Source organism: Calidris pugnax, unplaced genomic scaffold (assembly GCF_001431845.1).
Source record: "Calidris pugnax isolate Ruff unplaced genomic scaffold, ASM143184v1 scaffold1, whole genome shotgun sequence".
Taxonomy (NCBI): Eukaryota; Metazoa; Chordata; class Aves; order Charadriiformes; family Scolopacidae; genus Calidris; species Calidris pugnax.
The window spans coordinates 11,518,036-11,531,895 of NW_015090800.1; the positions used below are offsets into that span (position 1 = coordinate 11,518,036).

The 13,860-nt window shown below is 41.2% G+C and overlaps 1 protein-coding gene across 1 annotated transcript in view; it reads right to left on the reverse strand.

The window, feature by feature from the left end:
* Positions 1-915: 915 nt before the first annotated feature.
* Positions 916-13,860, reverse strand: part of LOC106885236 (tyrosine 3-monooxygenase-like) — a 31,605-nt gene continuing 18,660 nt past the window's right edge. Inside the window, exons 8-12 of the mRNA XM_014937237.1 lie at positions 13,484-13,553; positions 11,766-11,822; positions 8,760-8,855; positions 3,023-3,156; positions 916-1,425 (exon numbers count right to left, since the gene is read on the reverse strand). Of these exons, the coding sequence (XP_014792723.1) occupies positions 1,266-1,425; positions 3,023-3,156; positions 8,760-8,855; positions 11,766-11,822; positions 13,484-13,553 (517 nt within the window). The 3' untranslated portion in view covers positions 916-1,265. The remainder of the gene's footprint in view (positions 1,426-3,022; positions 3,157-8,759; positions 8,856-11,765; positions 11,823-13,483; positions 13,554-13,860) is intronic.

The following is a 13,860-nucleotide window of genomic DNA, read 5'->3' on the forward strand; positions in this document are numbered from 1 at the left end:
CCAGCTTGAGCCACGAGATCCACATTGCCCTTGTTTATGCCACACCTGTAACCTGCATCAAGCCCACCTGCTTGCACTGCTGCTAAGAGGGCAGGGAATCGTTCTCAGCATGAGCCTCTGCTTTTGCTGAAATAGTCTCTGCTTGTGGATAGTGGAGAAAGGAAGGGGACATAAAGAGCATGAAAGGCTGGAAAAGGCAATTATGGGATTGATTCTGGGAAACATGACCTGCAGAGTGTAGATAACTTTCAGACACATCTCAGAGAGGGACTGGAGAAGGAGGTAAGATGAGTCGGGGCACGTATACGGTATGTTTCCATAGCAAGGCTATATGGCTGCTAGTGGTTGGTCTTAGCTTTTACACTAGATGCTCAGTAGATTTGGCCTTTTAGTTATTACTATAATCATCATGACATCAATAAGAAATGAAGATTTTTAAAAGTGTCCGGGATTAACTGAGTCCCATGAAAAAACAATGGACTCTATTTCTTATATGCTTCTTCAAAAAGAACTTCCTTACACACAAATTTCCTTCCCAGAATCCAAATTTCCCTTTCAAACTAAGCACCCTTTTATGTGACAGTGCCAGAGTATCATAGGCCTATTATTTTCTGCTTTCTTTAGCCAAGGGACAAATATTTTGTGATCTCAAATATGACAGGAAATTATTTAGCCATATTTGAAAGCTAGTGAATATCTAAAAAATAAATAGTGAGCAAAAGTAAAGGGTTCCTCTTACAAACTCTTGCATTCACACATTGTAAGGAAACCATTCATAGTCTGTGAGCACAATAGCTCATCATAATTGCTAGCAGAAATGAGCTAGCTGCAAGGACCACTAACTGTAAGCAGCTAGCCAACCTAAAAGATTGTTATCATGTCATTTAAGCAGAAAGTAAAAGACTGTATGGCTGAAGAGTTACTGTGCTATTTTGCGACAAGTAATTTGGAAAGGTGGCAGGTGAATTAAAAAAAAAGTAAGTAAGGGTCAATAGGAACAGATAAATACATTCAAAACAGCTGTAGCTCATATCACCTGCCAATAGTTGGAGTAATTTGATCTTGTTTGTCATTGAAACATACACAACAGGAACTCATTAATGTAAATAACTCAGCAGCATAAATTACAGTGAAAAGATTAGCTTGACAGAGCTGGTTTGTGGGTTAAGGATTTTCGCATACAACTACAACTTCATCACTAAATCTTCAAGTGCTGGAACCCTCTACAAGTATCTCAGTGCCAGGTAAGATGTACTGCTGTAGTTTTAAGAGAGGTTCTCGAGGGCCAAGCAGAGATTTTTCAGTTCCTCTTTCATTTGACAGAGTGCCCTCTTGACTTTCTGAGGTGTGTTCATAACCTCTATGCTGCAGGTGAAAGGGTCGTAGTGCAGAGAAAAAGGCTTCTTGATCTTCATCATGTAGTTTCTGGGGGGGAAGAAGAAGACAGAGCTACTAGTTCAAGCTGTTTTCCTAAGTGTAAAACCTGCACGACCTAATTTCTCAATATGTAGGCACAGACTTATTGGGGAGCAGAGGCTGCTGTGACACCCCAATCACTGTTACTCCTTAATGTTGTTTGGTGCTGTATATCCTCCCCATGGTGGAACTGCTTACAGCCCCAAAGGTCTGCAGTGCCTGCTTTTCGGTGTGGCTGGCACAGACCTGCCTGTGCTCTTACAGCTCTACATTAAAGCGATTCAGAGTTATTACAACCACAAGCTGAGGAATGCAGCAACACAGCATGTCTGCTGCCTTCACTTCCAAGAAATAACCTGGAGTAGCTCTTTCTGCATAAAATTCTAAAAACCTGTTGATACTAGGCTTCCTGAGCTATTTTACCGTCTCTATTGAAAGAAAAAACATGATTGCTTGCCATTTCGACAATGTTTCCATTAAGTACATGCTGGTAGGAACCCCCTGTACTGATGTTGCCTTATGTTTTCTGTTCTGACAGATTCTTGTGCCTTAGGTTATTTTGAGCAGCTTTGGCTGAGCAACTATCTTGAAAAAAATGCATGAAAAAGCTTCAAGTCTGAGTGGTGTATTCCTTGTCCTTGTAAGTTCTTTTCAGGTTTGCCTGAGTCAAATGCTCTTGAAAGTCCTCTTTCTTCTGCCAGTGAGTTCTCAGCCACATTTTTACACACACTAATAATTTAACGTGAACCTTCAGGTTTAAGATGAGGGGCCTAATTTGCCATTACTATAGCCCCAGCAGACAGTGCTTCTGGGGAAGAGGTGGGGGGAGTAAGTCTGACCCAGGTTCTTTTCCTCTAATAAATTCCTCATTTCAGCTCCTACATGCTCCCCAGTAGCTTCACAACCAGCCTCCTGCCTCCAGCCAGAATTGGTCATGTTTTTCTAACTGTTGGAAATTAAGGCCAGATTTAAGCCCCCCTTACCTTAAAATAAAATAATTTTTAAAAATCCTTACTGCATAATGTAGCACAGTAAAATAAATGCATTTAGAAACACCTCAAGCTAATTTGAAATAATGTTATTTAGGTTTCAGTCAGCTACTTTGTAGAAATTAGATTGCCTGTGAATGCTGATTCTGCATTCTTGTGCAGATATAATCAGAGGAGAAAGGCAATCTTGTTTTTAAGCCCCCTGCTGATCCATGTTAATTCCTGAGCCTGCTATAAAATTTCCGTGTGACCTTGGGTAAATCAGTTCTTCATAACCACCTATTTGTATGGAGTAGTACAGATGCACCCTAGTTGTGGGATTGTGCTCTACACTCACTATTCAGCTACAGAATTTATCTCAGAAGTTGCCAAAATGAGGCATTGCTAAGATGAAGTATGGGACAAGACATAACAGTATATAGCTATGTTTTTCTATGAAGCTTTTGTCAGATAAACAATCTCCTGTTTAACTTTGTTGTAAAAAAAGCCACTGTGCAGATGACCTGTGTAGTGAGTGAGATGGCTTGGCATAGTTATTGCGGTAGTAGAAGACATATTTGAGATTAGGATTCAAGATGGTGTTCCCCCCCCAATGAAATTACCCACACTTTACTTACTGAAGCTTGGCCTTGGCATCTTCCAAATTTTCTGCTACGAAATAGACAGGCTGGAAGGCTTGATCCTGATAGGGGTGAACTGCAGTCACTTCTGGATCAAAAGGCTTGTACTCTGGCTTGTTTGATAAAGCGTACTTTGTAACGGGAACAACACAGGTTAGAACAGGTGAATGAACATAGCAAGATTTAGTGCCTACTGGGCTGTGAAATGCTCTGTGGAATTGTTAAAGGTAATATCAATTCCTGGTCTTTCACAGCTAAAAGCTGCTTTCCATAATCAGCAGTTAATAAAGCAAATAAAAATTTTAAAAAGAAGAAAGGGAAAAAAAAAGAAATACATATTTCCAGTATTACGGTGATGTATGATTGGTTACCACAGCCACATTCTCAGACAGGGAGGGGGAAGTCTATGCCATCCCCCAAAACCTGAATATATAAAAGAAAAAATAATATCATGATTTTTTTTTCAACCAGTGTCATAGAAGATTCACAGTGGTGTGTAACACTATTTCCAAGTCTGCAGCCCATGTCACAAATCTCAGTTTTCCTGCGGCTCCTGGTATTTTCTGCACAGCTCCCATGCCAGTTAAGCAGCCTAACTATACCCTGTGTGCACATGTTTGTGTTTTGGGCCCACACAGGGTCTTCTCTACATTCTTCTGAAGTTCTTCTGCATTTTCCCCTCAGGCAGATGATAGGATTAAAGCAGCCCTTTATGTCCATGCTGCAGTCCACAGGTACATCTAGCATTTGCTTAGACATACTGGAGCTACCTTGAAACCAGTGTGGTTGTGTAGGTATTGGTGTTGGTTGTTTAGTACCGGTGCAGGGTCCTGGGAAGACAGGGCAGCTCAGGTTCAACATGAGTTCCTATGTAGTTTGTCCACCCCTGAGACCCAAGTGATTTATTTTTAAGCTAGTTCGGCCCCAGTGCCATTTGAACTGCACCACAGATGTGCCTAAAAGCTGGTTTGGCCTCCAATCAGCCAGGATAGTGAGAGCCATGGCCACTTCGGTGAAGTGTCCCGGGTACAAGCGAAAAAGAAAAAGGCAACTCATCCCAGTCAATATCAAGAGATCTTTCTTTCTGCCTTCAGCCTGGACAGTGGCCCCCATCCACCTAGGGACAGTCTTTCAGCAACAACCCCATGTTTGAAGTCTGCATGCTTGGCTTTCTCTCTTCTTCACCAGTTTTCAGAAGGCTCCCTTCACTATTTTATGATCCAAATGCCAACTCCCCTGGTACTTGTAAAGAACTGGTAAGGGTGGGTGACACTGCACAAGACTTTCAGCTCAATCTGCTAACTGGAAAAATTCAGACAAGTACCCTTAAGCACATTTTTAGATATTTCACTGAACTGAGCCTGAACTCTCCATCGCAGGAGGCCTGCCTTAACCAGTAGGCCAATTTGCTGCAGAACTGGTGTAGAAATTAATAAAGAGCTTTTTTTTTTAAAAAAAAAAAAAAAGGAAGAGGACTATAAAATGCTAAAAGATGGTGTTTTCCCTGTTCTTCATCTACAGTGTCTAAATGAAGAATAAACCTTGGAGAGCACTCACACAGTCTAAGATGGATGGTATACACAAACATAAGGCTGCTCTTATAATCTCAAAACCTCTGGGGACCAATGGGAAAAGATTTTAGAAACTCAAAATCTGACAGGGTTCCTGCTATGTTGTCAGTGTTGAAGCAGAACTGAAATCCCATTGATTTCAGTGGAAGTTCAGCTTGAAACCGGATGGCCTTAAAGGCCTCTACAAGTTAAGTACTTGTTGTGCTGCAAGAAAGGCATGTGTAGCACTGAGTGCTGCCAGAAGTGTGGTATGAGCCATAAGATTTTACAGTATGTAGGACAGAGTCCAGCTGAGTGTTAACAGGAGAAGCATTTTGGATAATGTAGAACAGCTGACAGAATGTAGTGAAATAAACAGTGCAATACCGAGGGCTGTTGGGGAGGAATACTTACAGTTCAGAGGAGGCAAGGTTGGCCAGCAGTCAGAGCCATTACGACTGTTTAGTTTTGACTTGGGTATGGTTAGCCTTTGCCTTCCGATACCTAGCTGCTGTCATTAAATGATTTGTTAGATAACATGGATTCAAGTGCAAGTCTCATGCAGAGGGCATCCAGCTCTTACCTTCCACCCTCTGCCTTTCTTCCAGGTTATGCCCTGAGTTTGGGCAGGATCAGCTTATCCACAGAAATTAACTACAGCTGAGTTCAAACTGGTCAGAGTGGGTGTTGTGGAGAAGAGGAAACTATCTTGAAGATTTAGATTAGGTATTAGGATGAAATTCTTTACTGTGAGGGTGGTGAGGCACTGTAACAGGTTGCCCAGAGAAGCTGTGGATGCCCCTTCCCTGGAAGTGTTCAAGACCAGCCTGGATGGGACTTTTGAGCAACCTGCTCTAGTGGGAGATGTCCCTGCCCATGGCAGAAGGGTTGGAACTTGATGATCTTTAAGGTTTCTTCCAACTCTAACCATTCTATGATTCCATAATTTCATAGTCAGGATGTGCTTCCCTGGGTTACAGACACTCACCCACAAACCGTCAGTCCAGTTCAGGGTTGTTCCTAGGCTCCTTACTGATGCTAAGTTCTCACATAACATTAGCTGGGTGTACTGATGCTCATCCTCTCCAGCTGGTTAGGTGTCATCTTCTGCAGCCAACCACCTAGCCTTAGAAACTCATGCCTTTATTGCCTCCTCAGAGACCAAGTTCCTGGCTCGGAAGCCTTCAGTGGTAAGGAAATTTCTCCTTTGATGCCATGTGTCTCAGTCACATGAGCTACGGTGAGTCTGCCTGTGCCAAATATACTGATCAGCTAAATGATATGGAATTGAGTTTAGAGCCTCCATCCTCAAGCTCGTTTCTGGGCTGATACTGAGAAGACTGGCAGAAAATTATCAGTATGGACAATGGCTTTCTCTCAAGTATAAGCAGAACTTATCTAGAGCTCTCTCAAGAGCTGGTCTAAGACTGCGAAAAACTAAAGGCTGTCATGAGCCTCACTAGCTTCCAATCTTCATCTTCTCTAACAAAACTGACTTGCCACTGCTGTATTTCTAAAATAAATCCCTTCTATGAAATAGAAACTAGACATTTTCTCTCTTCAGCTGTAAAAGAAATGGTGTATATTTTCAAGTTGCTAGCAGGTGCTTAGGCATAGGACCTCAGTACTTTACTCACACTGCCACTGTCTGTACTGAAGTTAGAATCAGATGCTTATGCAGACTAGAATGATTAAATGGAAACATTTATTTTGGTTTTGTTCCAAATAAAAATCCAGATTAATCAGTCTTCTGTAAAAGGAAACTTCAGCACTTAAGGACATGGGTATAATTAATTTGTGTACAAGAAGTTTCAGGTGAAGTGCACATAACCCATTAAGCTACTGTCCCAAAAGCTACAGTGATGAACTTGCAGAGCTCACACAGGGATTGTACAGGGCAGCATTGCTAGTGAAGTGCTTGATCATCTTCAGACTGTCTGAGGTGTAACATGCAAGATGAACACACTTTTGGAAGGGGAAGAATCCTTTTTTGTTACCTAGTGAATGGAAATGCTATCACATCTGCATGTAATTTCAGTAATATGATAGATGAAGACCTAGGTGGACCCAGCTATATCAAAAGTTTATCCAGAAGCATTGCCCAACAAGTACTGATGATAAGATTATTGGCAAAAATCTGCCATTTATCAACTCAAGGACTCTTACCGCTTCCATTGTCAACCTTAGACATAGGAAATTTGAGGTCAAGTGATATTTTTCTGTTATATAGCACAGTTTTGTGAACAAGCAGTTCTTGCCTACTACTTTAATCAAAAGTAGAAGACCTTGTTGGTTTCTGGTGAAGAAAAAAGTAGAAAGAGAGGAGAGAGCGCACAAGTCTGGTACACTCAATTCCAGCCACCAAAATTTAGCATTTCTAATGCAACTTTTTACCTTCATCAATGTCAAAATTAGACAGAAAAAGAGGTAACCATGCAGATAGATTCTGTGGTGCGTATTACTGTGAAAGCTACATAAGTATCAGAGAAATTATTACCTCTGCCCTTTATTACCCTGTTTAACATGTAAATGCAGTTGACTTAAAACTATAAAGTATTCGGGCCTTTAACTGTCCTTTGATATTGGATCCTTTTGGTTTTATCAGGTTAACCAAAGCAAGCCTAGGTTTCCTCTATGTTGGCTGTGAATATAGCAAGTACTGAAGGATTCTCAGAAAAACAGTAGCTTCAGGCTTATCCTAGAAATGATAGACACGTAAAACAAATGCATTGCACTGGAACCTGATTTGCAGGGGAGGTCACTGATCTGCTGTTTCAAAACAATACTTTTAACTGTTCTACAGATGAGTGCCACGATAGTGCTAGCACACTTCTGCTCACACTCATGAGCAGTCAGGTGCAAGATAAGTTTGCTGTGCAGAAAGGAAGGCATGTCAGTTTGTCTAGAGGGCTAATGAGCATGCAGATCTCTCAGTTTATCAAGTGAGAAAGCTCTGCAAATCATATACTACAGAGTTCGCTCACGGAACTCTTCAAATTGCAAGTGTTGGGAGAAAGCCAACGCTAAACGCGGCATGTGGCAAAATGAAGGTTGATGCCTGGAAGAGTTCCTCTTTCTCTATCTCAACTACCCCTCTGTTGGGACTCCTATTAAAAGTGTCTTTGGTTGCATGTTGTTTCTTCTGTCTGTCACTTGACTGTGAAGGGGGCTGACCTATATAGCATTAGCAGAGTTTGCAAGAGGTTTACTGTCATAACAATCCAACTATCTCCAATTATGGGAATCTAAACTGTGCTAATCCAGATAAGGTTCCATGTGAATGTATCACGTAGCCCGCTGTTAGGCTGTTGTGTCTATATGTTAAGCTTAAAATGTATGTCTCATGAAAACTTTGGTTTCTGTTTATAAAAATACTTGAAAAGAGTGCTTTTTAATTTTCCTTTGGCTCTTATTAATCCCAAAAGCTCATCCAGTATCTGCACAACCTGAAGCAATTGAGACATGCTGATACTAATTTAGCTCTTTTGCACTTAGAAACTGATCATCTGCTTCAGTGCTCTGCAAAACTGAAAAGAAATTAATATCTCCTCTACCAACTGTTTGCCCAAAGGAGGGAAAACTTGTAAGCTTTCTGTAAATGTACACAGTCTCCCTTTTCACAGTTAATCTGTCCAGGCAAGACATTATTAATCCTACATACACAGATTTTTATCTACGTAAAACTCGAATTTGGGTGAGGTTTGAAACATATTTAGGAAATAAAATTCTAAAGTGTTTTCTTTTTATCAGGGTTCATGCTATTTACAGTTTCTCCACACTTTATATGGTCCAGTCAGCCAGAGCCTTTCTAAATCATATGCGCATGACGAAGTAGCAGAGTTCATCATAGGCATAATATTGCCCTCTAGTGAGTAATTCAGAAAGGTACATGAGTTTCATATTAAAGTCAGCTGTGTTACTAGTGGACAGGAGCAGTAAGAAGCCAATCTAATACTTTACAGGTTGCTTTTGTTGCATTTTGTCTCTTTAGGTGGAAGACAGGTACAATCCTACAGTAGTTTCCCCCTACTCAGTAGCTTCTGAATTAATTTCTTTGCAAAAGAAAAATCAGTATTTTTTTTTAATTATATTGTTTTATGTGGCGAAATAATATTTTGCTTTAACCCAAGAGTTTAGAAAGTTGCACTATAGAAATCTTTCGATACCATACAGTTGACACATACCATAAGCTCCCCATAAGATGAAAGCAGTCCTGCCCCATAAGCTTTGATGGAACCATTTTGCTTGCAGAGTCCAAACTCCACAGTGAACCAATAAAGCTGGTAAGAAGAAAAAATTGTGAAAAACAGTTTCAACAGTTCATTTTTAAGCTTCTAATTTTTCCTTTCATTTTCTTTTATCCTTATTCTTTAATGTCATTGTATCTTCAAATTTTATAGTTGTGTATTTTAAGAAAATTATTTTTTCTCTCAACATATATAACACAGGCAAATTGTGACATGTATTTTTTCAAAACTTGCCATCCTAAAAAAAAATGCTAATCATAATTATGAATAAATAAAGTACTGTCCCCTTCTCTCTTTGGAAGATGTTACAAATTACCCTGCAAGTTATTAGCTTCATTACAGTCAGTGAAACCTGACAGATTTCAACTATAGACCCCAGAAGGAGAGGTGGACCCCCATAGAGAGTTCAAGACTTGAAGGACAGATTCCGTCCTCATTTGTCTGTGTGATAACATTCAGAAGAATTGAAGAATTACTTATCCCTTAGTGGCAATGTTCCAGCAAAAAATAATGATACATCTCTCTAGGCTTTTCTTGCAATAAAGCATGCTTAGGACCATACTTCCTTTACCTGCTGGAAAATGGTAGGATAAAAGCAACTCTTGGCTCTGCCAGCCTGTTAGCCCTTCCCTTGTAGCATTTAAGGAAACGGACAGTGGAGGACCAATTCTGAACACAGCCTGACCGCTGAGCTGCTGGATAGGTGTTGTGCAAAAGAAAAACATGGAAAATGAAGCATTTAAAGAATAAAGCTTTGTGTCACAACTCTTCAAGGCTCCTTTTAGGGACTCTGCTGCCTCACACACCTTGACTTCAGTTTAGCCATAGGTATTGCATTCTCAGTACCCTTCTCAAAGAACTTAAGGCAGTTCGTAAAATAATGTGAAACTCTGTTATTCTCTCTATTCTGCCTCTTACTTTCTTTTTCTTTCTCCCACCCTCTTCACACATCTTATAATTTTGATGACTTGGTTTTAGCCTGCAAATTTACCACTAATGAAGAAAGTCAGAATCTTTCTTTCTGTAGAATCCTGACCTGCTTTCTCTACAATTCAGCTAATAATTATGAATTCTTATTGTGTTAATAATCTTGATTCTTATTATTTTGCAGTTTTGCAGAAGATCTTTTTGACTGGAAAATGAGACATGAAAAGGAAGAATTATTTTTAGTATTTCCTTAGATATCCTGAGGCTTTTAGTTAGTGAGGTTCTTTCGGCTCTTACTGTCTTAGCAAGGTAGAGGTCACGGTACTAGTGGCACTCTGAGAACAACATGAACATGGGCAATTTCTCATCTCTTGTACATGGATCCACATGCTTAGAGAAGTCCAAAGACTCAATGAAATAATAGCATTTCAAAGTCTTTCTTACAAATGTTACAGACCATAGCAACAAGCAAATCTGAGATTCTCTAAATAAACTTTTAGTTAGCTTAAATGTTGTCATACCATCTAAGCTAATTACCTACATTCTCTTTATAATGAGCAGAGAATGACAGAAACTTCCAAAGACAAAAAAGAATTTGTTAGACATCCATGTCAGGATAAAGAATACATTACAGGTTCTTCTCTATCTCCACTTTCTAGTGAGGGAACCTAAACAGTAAGACTAGATTAGATGTCTAACTTTTAAACAGCTGAAGACTGAGGAGTTAATCCAAAATATGTTTGCTGTTCAGAATACCTGAATGGCACTTACAAAATTGTATTCTCACAGATCCTAAACTGCAGGTAGCTCTTTCAAAAAGGTTCCCTTATTCTACCTTCCCAAACCCTAAATGATACTATGACAATTTCAGATCTGAGACCCATCATTCTTCTAACCTTGACCCTATCTCTAATCGAGTCCTACCCAGCTCAGGGTCAGAGGGGTGTGTGCAGTGGAATGCTACATAAGCCAATGGCCTTCACCCAATCTCATCAAGACCTGGATAAGGACGCAACATTGCTCTCCAGGACCCATAATTCTTTCACCTCTAACAAAAGCATGGATCTTAATCTTAGTCTAGTCTCCCGGGACCCTGAGAGGGATAATTGCAGAGGAAATGCGGCCTCTTCCCACATAGTCCCCTCATAGGACCTGGATGATGCTACAGAAAATCCAGCACTGGGACCTTTTGCACTCCCAACTCTAAAACCACCACTAACCTTACCTAGTTCTGACACAAGAATGGATACCTGCATATAGATTTTAGGTGAGCCATAATCTCCTTCACACAGCACTTCATTTCACTTCCCTGTGAGTGAGGCTATGGGCTGGGTGAGGAATTTCAGGAGTGACAGTCTCCTGCCATCACCTCCCTTTCCCGAATGAGCCTCAAGCAGTTGGGTGAGGGTAGGGCTCCTCTCCTTCCCTGAAAAAATCGCCAAGTCTGGGATATGTTTAGCATTATCAGAAAAAAAAAAAGCAATCATCTGGCCCCAAGTCCACTTTCAGAACAAGTTAAGATGGCAGCAAAGGGCTGCATGAGTTCTTTTGGCAGATATGTATTGCATAGTGACTCAGAACCAAATGATATTACCTGCTATCAAATTGCTTTTAAGAGCTCACCTATTTTGTGAGATTAATAAATACAGGGTACACTGAGTTCTGATGGTCCCCTGCATCTTTTGTAGGAAAAAATGCGGGAATCACATGGGGTATCCAGCCTATTAGGTGAATCTGGAAAGTGGGTTGGGACGCTCCTGTGGCTGAAATTGTAGAAATTCAGCTTATTCTAATAGAATCAAAAAGTGTAAAGATTTCCTCAGGTGCTTCTGGTCTCCCTCAGAGGAACTCCAGCCCCTCCCTAACCTGTGGATGAGGAGAAGAGAGAACCCTGCTGATGTTCCCATTTTTGTGGCTAATCTGAGACACTAGAGAAGAGCCTTCCCTGCACAGTGAGGGATATGCAGTGAATTGTTTGGGTTTTGCCTCTGATATTAAACTGCCATCTGTACTTACTGTGGCCAGTTTCTCAATCTCCGCTTCAGATGATCCAAGAGAAGCCAGTCCAATATCCTAAAGCAAGTAATCAGGCAGGCAGTGTTACACTAGTGTGATTATTCAGCCCAAGGGAGAGAAAGAGGGGAAGGGGGAGGACCACATCATTTCTAGCATGAATAGCATGAACTATTCATTGTTTTTATCACCCAAAATGACCTTCCATGGCTTCCAGGATGCCTACCTCTCCCTGGCCCCCAGCTACATACCACTGGGAGCCACATTAGATGAGCGTTTAATACTCAGCATTCTCTGTGTAAACTTAACCATCTCTTGGCTTAATGCAGGACTGTCCCTGGCAGAGATCTATAGGGAGGCATGAGAAGGAAGGACAGTAAGGTGGGTTTTATCTTTGCCGTTATCTTTCTGTCTCTCACTGTCTTTCTGACAGTCCTTGTGAGTCAGTCAGATCTGTGCAGGGAGGATTCTGTTTACTCTCATGTGTGCTCCCTGTTGTTATTCTCACAACAGGAATCTGTAGATGTCTCTTCTTAGCTATCTTGGGAGCCATATCATGCAGCAACAAAACAAAATTAGGGCATTTTCACCATTCATCGTCTCATGTTGAATGGAACAAAAAAGAGTTTTCATGGGGTGAATTTAAACTGTGAAAACACTTTGTGAAAAAACAAAGTGAAATGTGAAAATTCATTTAATGTGATCCCATGATTATAGTCTGTGTTATAGATAGGAAAAGAGGAAAGCTGAAAGTTTTGAAATTCCTATAATCTCTTATTTCTAATGTGTCTTCAGTTTTGGTATTTATTCTTCCAGAATAAATTATAGACCACTGGGATATTTTAAGAACTACTCATCTGAATCTGATAGTAACCAATATTTATAACCAAAATGGAAACTGGCATGTATCCAAGACGATACAACTGGAAACTACATTATATGAGGTGAACTGGCTTTCTATTTAAGGTATTCTGACAGGGACCTACATCATGTAACTTCTCTGCACTTATTGCCAGTTTCCACACTGGCCAATGATTGATAAGCCTAGAATATGTGTTATCTTCTTCCATCTGCTCTGGTTTTAAGGCATATTCAGAGTTCTGAAGTCTTTAATTATACAAGTTCATTGAGTTCACTTGGGTCTGACACTGATTGCCCATCCTCAATAGCCCCTTATTGTACAAAGAAGCCCTGTTTGTTTTTTGGAACCTCCTCACCAGTGTGAGCAATGCTGTGAGAATCTGGCGAGTTGTAAAAGGAAAAACATCTCTAATGAATGACATGGTGATGGGACGCAATTAAAGTATCATGTGAGATAAAAATGTACATCCAGAGACAGAACCAGCCTGGAGGCTCAATGGCTGCTGCTGGTTAGGTTCATGTGGTGTAGGACAGGAAGCCGGGGGCACAGCTCAAACACACAGCGCCGCAGAGGCTCCACTGGCATCCGTCTGCAGGCTGACACAGCCCTCCCACAGAGAAGTCCCACAAGCTCTGCCTGCCCTTCCTTTTACACCATGTCCATAGGGAGCAGCGCTACCACTCCCTGGGAGGAAATGTCTCCCAGGGCACTGCTAACCCACCAAGCCTGGAGGTTGCAACTCGGGCACAATCAAGTCTTAAAATAGCAGTTCAAGCATGGTGAGCTGTGTGCCTTTGAGGCACATCTGGCCTGCTATCCAGGGCAGCTGAGTAAACAGACAGGAGAACAAGCTTCTTACCTGAGAGAACTGGGCAAACTCCTTGTCAGCTAGCATGGGAACATGACCCAACAACTCATGGCAGCAGTCTCTGGAAAACAAGTGACTCTCATATTTAATAAAGGTTTCTTTTCCTGCCCTACATGAACTTCCCAGGAAGGACTTTAGCTGGTAGACCCTGCTATGGGAGCTAGTGTGAGGGCTGCACCGCAGTAATTGCCTCCATACCTGGCCTGGCTCCGCAGGGAGCATGACTGAACATTCCCTTCTGCTTTCCATGGGGAACCAGCTGCTCCCTGCTGCCCTGGCTATTGTCTCACTTGGGATGGCACGGGCACTAGTCTCCTATGTCACAACATCTTTGAAAGGCCCCTGTTTTGTCCCAGCATACAACAAAA